This window comes from Nymphalis io, chromosome 1 (genome assembly GCF_905147045.1).
Source record: "Nymphalis io chromosome 1, ilAglIoxx1.1, whole genome shotgun sequence".
In the NCBI taxonomy this organism is placed as follows: domain Eukaryota; kingdom Metazoa; phylum Arthropoda; class Insecta; order Lepidoptera; family Nymphalidae; genus Nymphalis; species Nymphalis io.
The window spans coordinates 7,345,195-7,362,039 of NC_065888.1; the positions used below are offsets into that span (position 1 = coordinate 7,345,195).

General features: G+C 32.0%; 2 protein-coding genes across 3 annotated transcripts in view; both read right to left on the reverse strand.

Annotated features, from left to right (window-relative positions):
* The window catches only part of LOC126769624 (translation initiation factor IF-2-like), a 76,071-nt gene that overhangs the window by 13,076 nt on the left and 46,150 nt on the right, over positions 1-16,845 (reverse strand). The gene's annotated exons all lie outside the window — the stretch shown is intronic.
* On the reverse strand, positions 6,493-7,680 carry LOC126769395 (fibroin heavy chain-like). Its single transcript, XM_050488157.1, has 2 exons — positions 7,609-7,680; positions 6,493-7,214 (listed from the first exon to the last, which is right to left on the reverse strand). The coding sequence occupies exons 1-2, from the start codon at positions 7,673-7,675 to the stop codon at positions 6,493-6,495; spliced, it is 789 nt and encodes a 262-aa protein (XP_050344114.1). The 5' UTR covers positions 7,676-7,680.

Below are 16,845 nucleotides of genomic sequence, written 5' to 3' on the forward strand. Positions count from 1 at the left end.
CTCGGTTGTCCTGGGTTCAAATCCAAGGTCGGGCATTTCGAGTTTCGCTTCACACCATGTATCTCATTTCAAAAGTGATTTTGTATTCTATATTTGTAAATGTCGGAAATATTTATGCAGGTACCTACCTATTTATTTTACTTTTAAACAATGCTTTTGGTTCATCCATTTCACTGAATGATAGCATGATTATATTATTTCTATAAGTTCCACAAATATTTTTGCATCTGCCAATAAACCTGAAGTTTATGTTAAAATATATTTATATACAAGGCGTTATAATTTTTTTTTTCAGCCTTTTGCCGTCCACTGCTGGACGAAACGCCAGAACCATAGAACGCCAACCATTCCGATCTTGGGCAGTCCGCATCCATCCCGAACCTGCCACCTTTTTTAAATCGTTGGCCCATCTTGTCACAGGGCGTCCTACACTACGTTTGCCTAAGCGTGGTCTCCACTCCAACACGTGTCGGCTCCATCGGCCATCAATGCGCCTGGAGACATGACCAGCCCACTTTCACTTCAGCGATTCTTGAAGAATCGCTCAGGCTGTTTAGCATCTCTTCCAAATCCTGCAGAGTCTCCGCCATGATGACAATGTCGTCGGCAAATCGCAGATGTGTAATGTGTTGGCCATTTATATTAATGCAGCGTCCGTTCCAATCGAGCGTCTTGAAGACGTCCTCCAATGCATTGGTAAAAAGTTTCGGTGATATTACATCTCCCTGTCTTACCCCGCGATGCAATTGGATTGGTCTTGTGCTCTGATCTTGTACTTGGACGGTCATGGTTGCGGCTTCGTACAAACACTTCACCACCTGGACATACCGACAGTCGATTAGGCATCTCTGCATGGATTCCAGAACAGCCCAGGTCTCGATGGTATCGAAGGCTTTTTCGTAGACCACAAACGCTAGGTATAGAGGCTGATTATATTCCTCGGTCTTCTGTATTATTTGCCTTAGTGTATGTATGTGGTCTACGGTGCTGAAGCCTTTTCGAAACCCAGCCTGTTCCACGGGTTGGAAGTCATCGAATTTTCGGGCAAGACGATTCGTGATTACCCTCGAAAACAATTTGTAAACATGGCTTAAAAGTGAAATGGGGCGGTAGCTTTTCAGAAGAGCTTTATCGCCCTTCTTGAAAAACAGCACCACCACACTTCTGCTCCATGTCTTCGGTGTTATACCATTGTGGAGGACGGAATTAAAGATGTTAGCCAGCTCTCTCAGAACTGGTGTGCCTCCTGCTTTGAGAAGCTCTGAGGTAATTTCGTCATCTCCTGGAGCCTTGTTGTTTCCCGAAAGAGTTGCTCGAGAGCAATCCTAATCTCGCCCAAATCGATGTCGGGAAGATCGTCTGATAGGTGGCGTGTTAGTCTGGCTCGTGGTTCATCCGCACTATGGGACTCAGGTGGAGGTACACGTGATGAGTATAAATCGCCATTGTACTTTTCGACTTCAGCTAGAATCTCTGGTTTTGAGGTGACGGTTGTGCCTTGTATGGTTCTGAGTTGTGTAAGTGCCTGACACTCAGATGGCGTCATGTTCTGCTGTTCTCGTCTCCTCGTCATCTCGTTCAGAGTTTCGCCTGAGAGCTTCGACTTACGTCCATTGCTCTTTTGTCGAAAGTAATTTTGGCCTACCTCGCGGATGACACGCACCAGACCATTGGTGGCGTCGTCAATGCCCTGCCTGGTTTCCAACATGGCGAATCGGTTCTGTAGTTCCAGCTGGAAGCTTTCGCAACCAGCTTCGACCTGAGGCAGAGTTGGTCTAAGAGTCGACTTCATTAACCGCGATCGTTATTTCAGTATTATAAATATTAGAGAATAGCCCACCCGATTACATAAGTTGCAGAAGTAAAAATTAACTGTACTTAACTGTTAAGAAGTTTAATTTACTGTACTTTTAATCCATTGTCAATTTTCTTTAAATTATATCTTTTATGTTTCTTTGGTCTAGTGGCTAGATGTAAGGCCGCAGCCTCGGTTGTCCTGGGTTCAAATCCAAGGTCGGGCCAATAAAAAAGCTATTGAGTTTTTCTGTAGAAAATTCTTAATAGCAGCCCGGAGTCAGAAAGTTGGAAGTGTGTACAATCCCGTGCCTTGGAAAGCACGTAAAGCCATTGGTCCTGCGCCTGAACTCTTTCTTGTCGTGTCGGATTGCCGTCCCATCGGATAATGAGAATAGTCATAATAGTAAATAGTAAGTTGGAGAATAGAGCACCTGTCTTTGCGCACACACTTGTGCACTCTAATATGTCCTGCGCAGTTGCCTAACCTCTCTTGACATTAGCCGCCGTGGCCAAAATCGGTCTGGAGGACTATTATTATTATTATGTTTTATGTACGTATATTTATGTTTTACCATAATATACACATGGTAGAAGACAAATATCATTAAAGATATTTACTTATATTAATAGTAAAATAAAATGCATAACGTATTTTATATAATAATTTATTACAATATTAGAGAATAGCCCACCCGATTACATAAGTTGCAGAGGTGGGTGAGAACTTGAGAAGCGAGTGCGGGTCGCCTGACTGCTTCGAGTATAGTGAGGAGCGAAGCGATTGAATTAACGCGAATATTATATAGCGGTCTCGTGTACACAAATTAGTCTTGTAGCTTTTAAGTCGCGAAGACGACTGCCAGCTTTCGTAATTGTTATATGCTAATAATTTTGATGAGTTTTATAAAAATAAGCTTAAATAAGTTAGTTTTAATTTAAATTATGTAATTGATTTCAATTATTTTTAATTAGATATTTGATACCATAAATTATCAAAATGTATAACGGTCTCAAATGTGGTACACACGTGAAAATATTTTAAAATATATTATTTCAATACATATCTCATGTTCTTTAAAATTATGTATGTAATTTCATATTGTATTGTATTATTACATAAAGGTACTATATAACATCGCTTTTTTCACAACAGTGTTTGACATGACTATAACCAGATACATTAGTACCCAAGAGGCGTATACTTATTTACTAGAAGTAATTAGCCTTATTAGTAATGGTGGTAGTTGCATATAAACATGTCACTACATGTTACGCATATAAATTGTATTATTATTATATCTACTAATATAAATATAAAGATAATTTTTTTACTACAAAAATATATTTAAAAAGAAAGTATTGATAATTTTATTTTTTATAATTAAAGATAATGTTATATTATACTACATTTCAAAATTTGATTCCTACAGTGTGGCTAGTTTTGATCGAGTTGTTATCTGACTAACATCACTTCCAACGGACGATGCGGGCTTAATTCCCGTCACGAGTCTGGGTGCATGTATTCACAATTATTTAAAGTTATACATGTAAATATGTATATTAGTCGATTGTTACCGACATAATAAATATTTTACAATAATTGCTTGTGGCATTTATTGCAACAATAATAAATAAATGTAGTAAATTATATGTAAGTTACGTGTATCATCTATATGAAAGTCAAAATATGCATTAAGCATGATTGAACGGTACACGAGCCCTGAACAAAAAAGGAAGAAAATACGATCAAAATACAAAATTTACGATCATCCAGAGAAGTATAAAATCTCAAGATTACTGTGGCTGGATATAATAACCGTAAAGTCTCTGACTAAACAAACGAAAAACCTTTAAGCAAACCAAATCTAAATCTAAGATTATTCAGAAAAATAAAGACCAATTTATTTATTAATTTTGTTGAGTACCGTAAATAACATTTATTATATTTATTTATGTGTACTTTATTGTTCATCACTACATCATGATAATGTTACAGGAAAATGCTTAGAACTTATTATTGTGTAGACGGGGATTTTACGGTAAATAGCCTTTTCTTTAAAATAACCCAAATGGGAAGTCTTAACATAGCATCTGGGTAGGTGGTGTAGTAATAACATTACAAATAAATGTGTACAAACTAATACTTATACGTAACACATATAAACTATGTATGTATACATATATACTAGTTACTATTCTCTATTTCAGTAATTTATAATATAAATCTTTAATAGTACTATCATTAAGGAGCAAAGAGTTTGCTAACACAATTCGGGTAGGAGTTGGTAAAAGATAAATTTAGTTTAAAAATGGGTTAAAAGTTGGGTAGAGCCAAGTCCTTTTCAAATATAAATTTGGTGTAATGTAGTTGCTGAACATGTCCTTGTGAATCCAGTCAAAATTTCCAGGATGATTGAAATCTCTAGACGGTCCACTAAAAAGATCATTCATTGGCCATATCATTGGATTAAACGGATTAGCCCATGGATTTACATTTGACCCAATATTTTCTGATTTAGCTGAAGATGAAACAGCTACACCTCCTGGATAAAATTTTATAGAACCTTCCGCTATATTACCATCAGAATTTTTTAGCCAGTTTATGTTATTTGGGAACAAATTGGCCGTATTTTCATCAGATTCCTTTATTCGCTTTGAAGATTTCCCATTTTTTATTGCAACAGGTATTTTATTATTTTGGTGAGGGAAGAAATGAATATCTCCAACTAAGGATAATCGCCCGTTTCTTGACAATATCCCAGCGACACTGGCTACACTCATCATATCATTTCTTGGCACAATTGGTATTTCAGTATTATAAATATGTGGCTCAGTCCCATCAAATTTATCTGTTATAATAAATAAATAAATTAGATTAATTTGAGTAAAACTTCCTTTTAATTTAGATTGTGGAATATAAATATAATAAAATAGCAATATTTCACTTATATACCGAATTATTCATTCACATTATAGAAAAAAATAAACCAATAGATTTTTACATAGCATTGGTTTGTATAATTTTTGGTAAATTGTTTTCATCTTATTAAAATTAATGAAATGTAAACATTTATAAATGCAGTTGTATAATTAAATATCATTCTTGCCTTTAAAAAATTACATTTATTTTTAATATTATCTTGTATAAAATTATAATGCCTTGTATATAAATATATTTTAACATTACGAATACGCCTAAAGAATTCCATAACGCAGTAAAAAGTGACAAAAAGTGCGATAAATGGAACTCGGAAGATTTAAATCACAAACATACCTGAGAATCTTAAAAATGAAGATTAATTTTCTAATACGTCGACTCAACACTGATATCTGTAACTTTCCATCGTAAGTGTCGGTCTATTATTATTCCGAGGTATTTTATAGATGCGGTTTGATTCAGTATTTCACGGTTCACTGTCTGTCCTTAGAATAATTACTACAGTAATGTGCTTTTAAATTCATGGAGTTTAATTTTGGTTGTTGGATTGCACGTATACTAAAGTTTATAAATTTCATTTTTGATTTGATGTTTAACGTTAGGAGTTTTTTGGTTAAGCCATTGAGTTACTACCCTATAATCATCATTAGCATATTTAAATAGTTCATCCCATGATTTTCCATTAGAGATTGAAACAGGGTCATCAGCAAAAGTTATTATTTTAGAACTTTTAAGAGTAAGTAGACAGAAATCATTAATATATATCAAAAATAGCGTTGGACCCAAAATACTTCAATGTACGCATAGGTTGTGCGCGAGTCGTGTGGATTATTTTTATTACAAACTTTTATTCAAATTTCAATGTTTCTGCAAGGTTAATAAGAACAATTTTCTCTTATCCTATAGAGTTATAAATTTATTCTATCAAATTATTAAATTAATTTTTTAATGTAATATTTATATTAATGAATTATTTGATTTAAGGAATCAAAAAACTACAAAAAAAATGTATATTGCGCTAACTATTTACTTTGACCCTTAATAAATTGTCTATGCATTGTAAACATACAGTAAAGGGGCGGTGCTAAAATCAAACTAACCCTCACCTGGACATTATTCTGCATTTTTCATTTTCATTATAATTAGGAGGCCTAGAAAAATATGTTATATACATATACATGTTATATACATATTTTTCATTTACGATAATAAAAATATTAAGCAATGATAACCAAGTGTATAAGTGTATATTTAAATATAATGCATTATCTATTTTTATCATTTCATACTCTTAAAATTTTAAATATTCTGATTAAACATTTAATTTATTCTTTTTTCTACAAGACATTAAAGGTTTGAACTTTGAATGAGTATTTTTGCCTTTACATTTCCTCTTATATTAATTAAGTATTGAATTATTACCTAGTCGTTGCTTGTGTATTATTTAAAAAAAATATTGCGACAGTAGAAAAATGTACCCATTTTTAGAGTTAAAACTGATAATCAGTAAAAGTATATCGTTTTGTGAAGTAATTGCTAAAGTTATTTCAAATTTGGTAATGTATAATATAAAATAAAGTGTAATAGGTATGTGTTGTAATAAAAAAATAAAAACAAATGAAATCTATTCAACCCTTTTAATAAAACTAATTATTCTATTAAACATAAAAATATGATTCTATAAAAGACACTGAGATAAGTGGCAAGCAGTCTTCTCAACATCCTTTTATATGTATATGTTTAATTTCAAACTCCTATTAATAGTAGCCGTTGTTAATTGCATGAGATTGTGCCGTCTGAATTCCAGGTCCATTGATGCTGGTCGCTCCACTGTGCCGTAGAGAACCACCTTGCTGCTGAATAGTTTGCGCCGTGCTCGATCTATAACCCCCAATATTCTGGGCTGCAGAAATAGCTGAATCAAAGTTATTTTGGTCATGATTCTGGGTCAACGAAATAGCTGATCCATATCCACCAATATTTTCAGCGGAAGAAACAGCTGTGCCAAAACCATTTGAGCTAGCACTGGATACAGCAGATCCAAGGCCTCGCAAGTTTTGCGCAGAGGAAATAGCTGATTGGTAGGGACCTAAGCCGTTGTTCTGAACTGAGGAGACCGCCGAGCCAAAACCGTTTTGGGTTTGAGAAGATGACACAGCGGAGCCAAAGTTTTGTGCTGAGGATACAGCGGAGCCGTAGGGTCTTGCAAATGCGTTATTATAACCAGCATAGTTAGGCTGTTGTAATCTAATGTGCGAGTACGGTGAAGCATTTGCATAACCAATGCCTCTAGCAAAGGTATTGCCATCTGAGGATCCAATACCAGCACCGTAAGCGCTGGCATCACCGCTTTGGAAAGATGAGCCGATGCTAGAAGAATGGCTGATGCCACCAATATTACTGCTGAATCCACTGCCAAATCCAAAAGCTACATTTGGAGATCGGCCTACACGCCAAACGAGCCCTGGTAATTCATCACCTACAAGAAAAAAGAAAAATTAACGTATCCACATCACAGTCAGTTAAAACTTCTAAAAGAATCAAATCAAGTTTAGTTTTGAACATTGTACACGTATTAAAAAAATTGTGTTTGTATATATATGAGGTTAACTCTATCAGTTAAACATTTAAAGCGCCAATTAAGAAAAGAGAGACCTAAGCCATCCTACACATATACATACAACTCTGCGGGCCAACTCTACTGTAACGCGTGTCGTAGGGTTTGTAAAACCAAGTTTGGTCTAGCGAGTTACATTAGGGCTCATGCTAGAAATAACAATTAATTGCTAGGGTCGCCGTCATCGAAATCGATGAGGAGGATACAGATAATACAGTTAAACATTCAAGTTCATTGTCACATTTCGTCAACTTACCATAAGATGCAGGAGCCGCGTTGCTAAGCGCGAGCGCAGATAATACTACAATAACCTTGGCGTTCATCTTGATTAATTTATTTTCATATATTTGATTGGACCTTTCGTCGATGTAATGAATACATGTGAATCATTTCTCCGAGCTTATATACTATGAAGATAATGTCCCCCACTTCGACCATTGGGTCACAAAATACTCCCAAAAGCCATTGACACTCATAAATCCATCTCGATTCTTACGGTAAACCTGATGGATCCCCATTGGAGTGATACTATAAAATTCAAATATGCACAAAAGTTGCTAATTAATATGTAAAAGAGGATTTAAATGTTTTTTATTCATAATTTTGATCTCATTTCATAAAACTTGTATATCTACTTGAGATTTTAATAAATACTCTTAATTACGTCAAACTCTAATAAAACAAACGGACGAAATTTTATCCTCTGTAGTGTAGCCTGGAGCTAGTATGTCTTCTTATATTATTTATACTAAAGCTTATGATATAATTAAGTGTATAATAACAAAAAGAAATATTTTTTTCATAAAATGGTAATAAAATTCTAAATATTTGAATCTTTTAAAATGATTATAATAGTACGATAGGAAAATATTTAACCCAACAGAAACGTAAAAATTTTTAGTTATTTAAATATACATATAACATAAAGTAATTATTTAAAAATACCATATTATTCGTTAATTGTATTTTTTATTTATTATTAAAAACATTCTTTAGTAAAAGTTCGTGTAATAGATTATGCTATTTAACATAGGACCACTATCGAAAAGTATTGTTAGGCACATTTAAGACACTAGGCTATCACTAAGAGGATTTTCATTTAAATTCAACGATTGATTTCGCTGTGATACTTAAATAACCAGACAGTAACAGGTAGACGAAAAGGTTGAGGGATTTTTTATAAATACTTTTAATAATTTTAACTTTTCAATTATTTTTTCTTATTGTATTACGTTTAGAAAATATTCTAAAAGATTGTTTTTTAATAACTTCGATGATAATGAATCTAATTTAAGAATAATTTTAATAACAACACAGTAAAATATATAGTTTAACAAATATCTTGGTTTTTTTTTAAGTGAATTAATAAATAAATCTAAAAATATTTAAATTTAATTACTACTAAACCATGTGAAGTCGGTGAATTTGAGAAATTATTATTTAATTATTTAAAAAAGGCATCGAAGATAGACTTTTATATGTAATTAAAAATATTAAAAGTAATAATTGAATTTAGGTTATAAGATTTCACTTCTTTCGAATTAATGTAACACCACAATTTGGTCTTCGAATACAACGCGATAAAAGTTGAAATACCTGCTTGAAACAAATATTTATTAGTCCGGGTTAATAAAATAAAACCTTAAAATATCACAAGGTGTATCTAATTGTCCAATAATATACAACATAAATTAATTATATAAAAAATGGAACTAACTATTTGAAAAGGTTATAATTAACTGTAACTGTATAATTATGTCATAAAATTCTTAAGCTTTATTTAAAATTATATCCTATTCAGATTGGTGTATTAGTAAAGGTGAATAAACCGATAAAAACATTTTAAATAGTTGGAGGTCTAATCTTACCTCTTACTCGATAAATATAATGATACTGTTTTATTGTTTGTATTAAGTTTAAGTTTAAAGAAGAATTTATTTCTCATAAAGAATTACAGTAATTCACTTACATGAGAAAGTTACAAACTAATATAAAAATCTAAGCGTACAGTGTTACAAAAATTCATAAGAAAGAAGGTAGATGCAGAAATTTTTTCTTCTCGATCGACGATCGACGAGCTTGTTAAACATATCGCCCGCCGTGTCACCTCAGGAATACAAAAGTATGGATGCGGCATATTTAATGAAATCTGTTCATCATTTTATTTTATTATTATTATTTTTTTAATATATATATTTTCCTTTTTTTCCATTTTCTTTTTTTTTTTCATTTTTTAGACAGATTTTTTTTTTGTTTTTATAATTTTTTGGAATTATTGTTTAATTTATTGTATTGTTGTATTAATGATTATATTACAAGAAATAAAATATTTATCTTATAACATGATCAAATACACGGATATGGACAAGCCTAAAAGGAAGGCATCTCGATCCGTGCTATAACTAACAGGCCTTCATAGGCAGTATCGTAACTAGGGTCACAAATTTATAATCCCTTTGATGTTAACGAAATACCAAAATGAAACAAGTATTGAACAAGTAATGATCACTTATAAGTGGAATCGCAAATTTTAGCAATAAAAGTATTATACGTTACGTCTGAATGTCAAAACATTTAATTTTTTATATTAATTGAAGGCTTTCCTCATTATAACAACCGGGATATTTACATTCCCTGTGTTGGGAATAATTTTCAGGATTTAATTAAAACAAAATTTTTAGGTTATTAAATTTTACTTTTTAATATTTATTTTACATTTTTTTAATTAAAATATTTATTTGTTTTCCTACTAAACCCAATCGTTGCATTGTTTGTTTTTGTTTCCGTTATCAATAGTACTTCAGCATCTTTATATGGTACTGGATTAGCATTCTCCTCACATGTTGAAATCTAAAACATTCAATTAAATTATTAATACAGAATGGTTGCCACATGTATTTCTAACAATAATATTATAATAATAATAATAATATTTATGTTAACCTCTTGACTCGGAATCTAATAATATTATAAATTCATGAAGAATGTTAAAAAATGTTGTCGTTAGGAAATTATAAATAGGCGAACGAATTAATTAAAATAACATATTTACATATAACAAAGCAGTTAAGGTTATTTTTAGACTCCGTATTTTATTGTTTACATTATCGACAAGTCGATATTTTTTATCGAAAATCATTTTTTTTAGCTGACGCTGGCAGCATTTACAATTACATTGATAAATTATTATAGGTTATGAATAATAAAAACTAGAAAATCATATTATCTTTAGGATTTTAATACAATATAGGTTCCGTCATGCTATGTCATAAATAAACATCACTGAGAAACTATATTTGGGGACAAAATAGTCGTACTTTACGCGTGAAAACACACGCCGGTAATTTTCTTCTTGCTGTCGCTTTAACATGAAATAATACGACAATGCACCATTGTATAACCATCGATATGATATAAGGATTGTTTCTCGGCCTTTTCACTGGATTATTAATGAATTAATACTGATCGGTGGGTATGGGTAGCCACCATGGAATTCGCCATAGCCTCCATCGTGTCCTCCGTAACCACCCTGGAATCCATGGCCGCCTTGGAATCCATTGCCACCCTGGAAACCATGACTACCCTCATGACCAGCGCCACCACATATTCCTTATTTATAGCATAATTTGTTCTTGATTAAATGTCGTGGTTCCCTTTTATTTACTTCATTGTTATCTGTCATCATAAAAAATATATATTTAATACTATATTTTTTTTAATACATACTAATCGATACATAATATAAGATAAAAACATGTGAGTGGTATATTGACAGTGGGTGGTGACACGGGCGATTCTGTAGCGACGCGGCTGCGGACGGCGAGCGATTGTCAACAGTCTTACCTACGTGCTATCTAGGACGCGGTGGACAATTCTAGATTTAATTTCAATGTCTAATATTAATATTTTTTTGTATTATATTTGTATTAACATGAAATTAATAAATAAATTATTAAATTAGTACGTGCAGTAACATTTTTTTTAAAGTTTAATTTACTGTACTTTTAATCCATTGTCAATTTTCTTTAAATTATATCTTTTATGTTTCTTCGGTCTAGTGGCTAGATGTAAGGCCGCAGATCCGGTGGTCCTGGGTTCAAATCCCAGGTCGGGCCAATAAAAAAGTTATTGAGTTTTTCTGTAGAAAATTCTCAATAGCAGCCCGTAGTCAGAAAGTTGGAAGTGTGTACAATCCCGTCCCTTGGAAAGCACGTAAAGCCATTGGTCCTGAGCCTGAACTCTTTCTTGTCGTGTCGGATTGCCGTCCCATTGGATAATGAGAGTTAGAGAATAGAGAGTGCAACTGTCTTTGCGCACACACTTGTGAATGAATTAACGCGAATATTATATAGCGGTCTCGTATACACAAATTAGTCTTTGAGCTTATAAGTCGCGAAGACGACTGCCAGCTTTCGTAATTGTTATATGCTAATAATTTTGAATGAGTTTTATAAAAATAAGCTTAAATAAGTTAGTTTTAATTTAAATTATGTAATTGATTTTAATTATTTTTAATTAGATTTGATACCATAAATTATCAAAATGTATAACGGTCTCAAATGTGGTACACATATGTGAAAATAATTTAAAATATATTATTTCAATACATATCTCATATTCTATAAAATTATGTATATAATTTCATATTGTATTGTTTTATTACATAAAGGTACTATATAAAATCGCTTTTTTCACAAAAGTGTTTGACATGACTATAACCAGATACATTAGTACTCAAGAGGCGTATACTTATTTACTAGAAATAACGTACATTTCAAAATTTGATTCCTACAGTGTGGCTAGTTTTGATCGAGTTGTTATCTGACTAACATCACTTCCAACGGACGATGCGGGCTTAATTCCCGTCACGAGTCTGGGTGCATGTATTCACAATTATTTAAAGTTATACATGTAAATATGTATATTAGTCGATTGTTACCGACATAATAAATATTTTACAATAATTGCTTGTGGCATTTATTGCAACAATAATAAATAAATGTAGTAAATTATATGTAAGTTACGTGTATCATCTATATGAAAGTCAAAATATGCATTAAGCATGATTGAACGGTACACGAGCCCTGAACAAAAAAGGAAGAAAATAGGTTACGAAATTTACGATCATCCAGAGAAGTATAAAATCTCAAGATTGCTGTGGCTGGATATAATAACCGTAAAGTTTCTGACTAAGCAAACGAAAAAGTTTTAAGCAAACCAAAATCTAAACCTAAGATTATTCAGAAAAATAAAGACCAATTTATTTAGTAATTTTGTTGAGTACCGTAAATAACATTTATGTATACTTTATTGTTCATCACTACATCATGATAATGTTACAGGAAAATGCTTAGAACTTATTATTGTGTAGACGGGGATTTTTACGGTAAATAGCCTTTTCTTTAAAATAACCCAAATGGGAGTCTTAACATAGCATCTGGGTAAGTGGTGTAGTAATAACATTACAAATAAATATGTACAAACGAAGACTTATACGTAACACATATAAAAAATTAAACTAAAATAACACTAGTTACAGTAGTTCAGTAATTTATAATATAAATCATTAATAGTACTATCATTAAGGAGCAAAGAGTTTGATAACACAATTCGGGTAGGAGTTGGTAAAAGATAAATTTATTTTAAAAATGGGTTAAAAGTTGGGTAGAGCCAAGTCCTTTTCAAATATAAATTTGGTGGAATGTAGTTGCTGAATATATCCTTGTGAATCCAGTCAAAATTTCCAGGATGATTGAAATCTCTAGACGGTCCACTAAAAAGATCATTCATTGGCCATATCATTGGATTAAACGGATTAGCCCATGGATTTCCATTTGACCCAATATTTTCTGATTTAGCTGAAGATGAAACAGCTACACCTCCTGGATAAAATTTTATAGAACCTTCCGCTATATTACCATCAGAATCTTTTCGCCAGTTTATGTTATTTGGGAACAAATTGGCCGTATTTTCATTAGATTCCTTTATTCGCTTTGAAGATTTCCCATTTTTTATTGCAACAGGTATTTTATTATTTAGGTGAGGGAAGAAATGAATACCTAAAACTGAGGATACTCGCCCGTTTCTTGACAATATCCCAGCGACACTGGCTACACTCCTCATACCATTTCTTGGCACAATTGGTATTTCAGTATTATAAATATGTGGCTCAGTCCCATCAAATTTATCTGTTATAATAAATAAATAAATTAGATTAATTTAAGTAAAACTTCCTTTTAATTTAGATTGTGGAATATAAATATAATAAAATAGCAATATTTCACTTATATACCGAATTATTCATTCACATTATAGAAAAAAATAAACCAATAGATTTTTACATAGTATTGGTTTGTATAATTTTTGGTAAATTGTTTTCATCTTATTAAAATTAATGAAATGTAAACATTTATAAATGCATTTGTATAATTAAATATCATTGTTGCCTATAAAAAATTACATTTATTTTTAATATTATCTTGTATAAAATTATAATGCCTTGTATATAAATATATTTTAACATAAGCTTCAGGTTTATTGACAGATGCAAAAATATTTGTGGAACTTATAGAAATAATATAATCATGCTATCATTCAGTGAAATGGATGAACCAAAAGCATTGTTTAAAAGTAAAATAAATAGGTCACAAAATCACTTTTGAAATGAGATACTAGAGAGAGATATAGAGAAACGGTTCTACCAACGTCATGCTATATATTCCGACAGAAATTATATGTTTACTATCGCCATGTTATGAACGGGACTTAATAACTTTTAGTTGACTACAATCTGCATAAGTGATTTGTTATAACTCTCATTCAATCTGAATGTGAGAAATGTACAATTGTAACATATACTTCGGTTTGTAATAAGGTATAATGACACGTTCAAAGCTGTTTCCTTGTGATCTTACTAATCTATTCGTGATCAGTGTATTGAATGTTCAATGATTCTCGTTCTTGATTCATCTTTGCAAGCTTCTTTAAACTCTAACAGTACTTTTATTGCGTCAAGATTAAAAGCTGTTCCTGACGTGATAGAATCATAAATCAGACGGGGTAAAGTGTATAATTTATATCGGTAAAGTTAAATTCGACTTACGGTACTCGAAAAATAGGTGGAATTTATACGTTTTGCGGTTATTTTTAATTATGGTTATCGAATTCTCGAAAACGTTTAGACAGATGTGGATAATCTCAGATGTTATATATATATATATATATATATATATATATATATATATATATATATATATATTAAGCATATTATAATTTTTGAGAGAATTCGGAAATAAACATATTTAACAATTCACAATAGCGTGACTATTAATTTTTTTTTGGCCCATGGTATCAAGCCAGGATCTCATTTATCTAAACCGTATATTGCGGGTTCAAATCCGAAAAAGCACCACTGACTTTTTAATGTGCTCAAATTGTATGTACATACAATAATCATTCTCGTGCGATGAAGGAAAACATCAAGAGGAATCATGCAAGTGACGAATTTCGCAGAAAATAACCTTCTTATAATAGGATTATCTGTTCGATGTCCTAATACGGCATTTGCACACCACACATATAATAAATACACTAAACTATCCATCTATCACTAATATTATTTCTCTGTTGTTAATATAAATATAAAGAATAAAATTTAAATATTGTGTCTATCTTTGTTGCTTGTGACCCTTGGGATCCATTGAGTGGATCTTATACTTTGATAACAATAGTTAAAGTTTAAAAAACGTATACAATGTATAACGTAACATATAACGTATAATAATAGAACGTAAATCATTAGATTTGTTAGGTATTGGCAGTTCAGCAATATTTACGTTAGCTGACTCCTTAACTCTACCATCTATTGTGTACAACGGTACTGGCTTATCTTACGGTTCCACCTAACGGCTGACATAAGTAATCAGGCTCACCAAAAATCTTTTGATTAAAAATCGAAAATTACAGCCAGTTAAATAAAGCGTGTCAGTAATTAATCAACAGATTGTTTGTTTGCAACATACATTTATATTATAAGATGTCGAATTGTAGATATGAGGTTAGTTTTTGAATGAAAACTTTAATTTATGAGTCTCGATCCGTTTCTCTCGGTCTGTTCCGTCTTGACGTTTCTTTCGAATATTTTAAGAATTCCAAATGGTCATACTAAAAAATTATAGCATTTAAGATGAGACATTGATGATTTTATGCTATACTTTATAGCCAATTTAAAAAAAAAAAAAAACAATATTTTTGACATTCGTTCACGAACGTTAATTAATTTAATTTTAATGAACGTTTAATTCGCCTCCGCGCTTTTATTTGATAATGTCTTAATAAACTCTTTTAAATATTACGGCAAACTGAAGACTGTTTTAACTAAATTACACTGTAAAATATATATATCATAAAATGCTTTAGGATTTTAATTGTCTTTAATTTTATAGGTATTATTAGATGGTCTGTAGGAAATGGCTAATTGTCCGTAAGACCGGTCCGTGTTCTTCACAATTTAATAATTCGTTATAAGCATTTTTATATACACGTATTACATAGACATATATAAACAATAAAGCATAAATAAATAGTAGCGCATACAATCTATATCTTTCGTTGTTAGTCTCGTGTGAGTTCATCCCTACCATTTATCAGATAGACTTTGAACACTTGTTTTTGAAACCCGCGTTACCGTATACCTATTAATTTATCCAAACTACAACTTGGTTTATTTCTAATACAAAATATACAATATTAAGGGTATAATGAATAGTGCAGTTAACACGTAACTGAATAATTTGTAGTATGTAATAATGCTAAGTAACCCAAGTTCGATTCATATTTCCCTCCATACTAGGTGAACTGTACGACGGTACAAGAAAAATTCTCGATCACGTGTCACTAGCTGCATAATATATGCAAAAGTTACATACTGCTCCTAAAATATATTTTTTTTAAAGAAATTTGTTTCTCATGTTTATGTACACGCGCGTGCATGTGTATGTGTGTATGTGAGTGTGTGTATGTTTGCATGCAAAAGATTGTAAAGAGCTTTTTTTTTAAGTTGTGCTAGTTTATAACGTCAGCGTCACGGTAGAATACGAAAGCAATCCCGTGGCGCTCCTCGTTAAGACGGAAAGGGTACCGCTGATTTTTTAGTGGGTCTTCCGATGTTCGGGGCGCACTCGGCGCCTTGAACAGCAGCGAGACCCACATACCCCCCCACTGTTCCCGGGTGGGAAACGCGTAATGCGTTTTTCCAGCGAAAAAAAAGGTCAGATTTTAACAGTTTTTCAGTTTTTCACATTTTATTATATAGACACGGGGCTAAATAAAGATAGAAAGATTTAGTAACGGCTAACTTATGCGTTGGTCGATCATATACTCTGTCTGGTCGCCGCTTGTTTTGGGATATATTACTTTGCTTTGTATGTTGCGTCATCAATATATCCATTATATACATTTGCCGAACTGTTAGAAATGGAAGGTTTTTGTATAG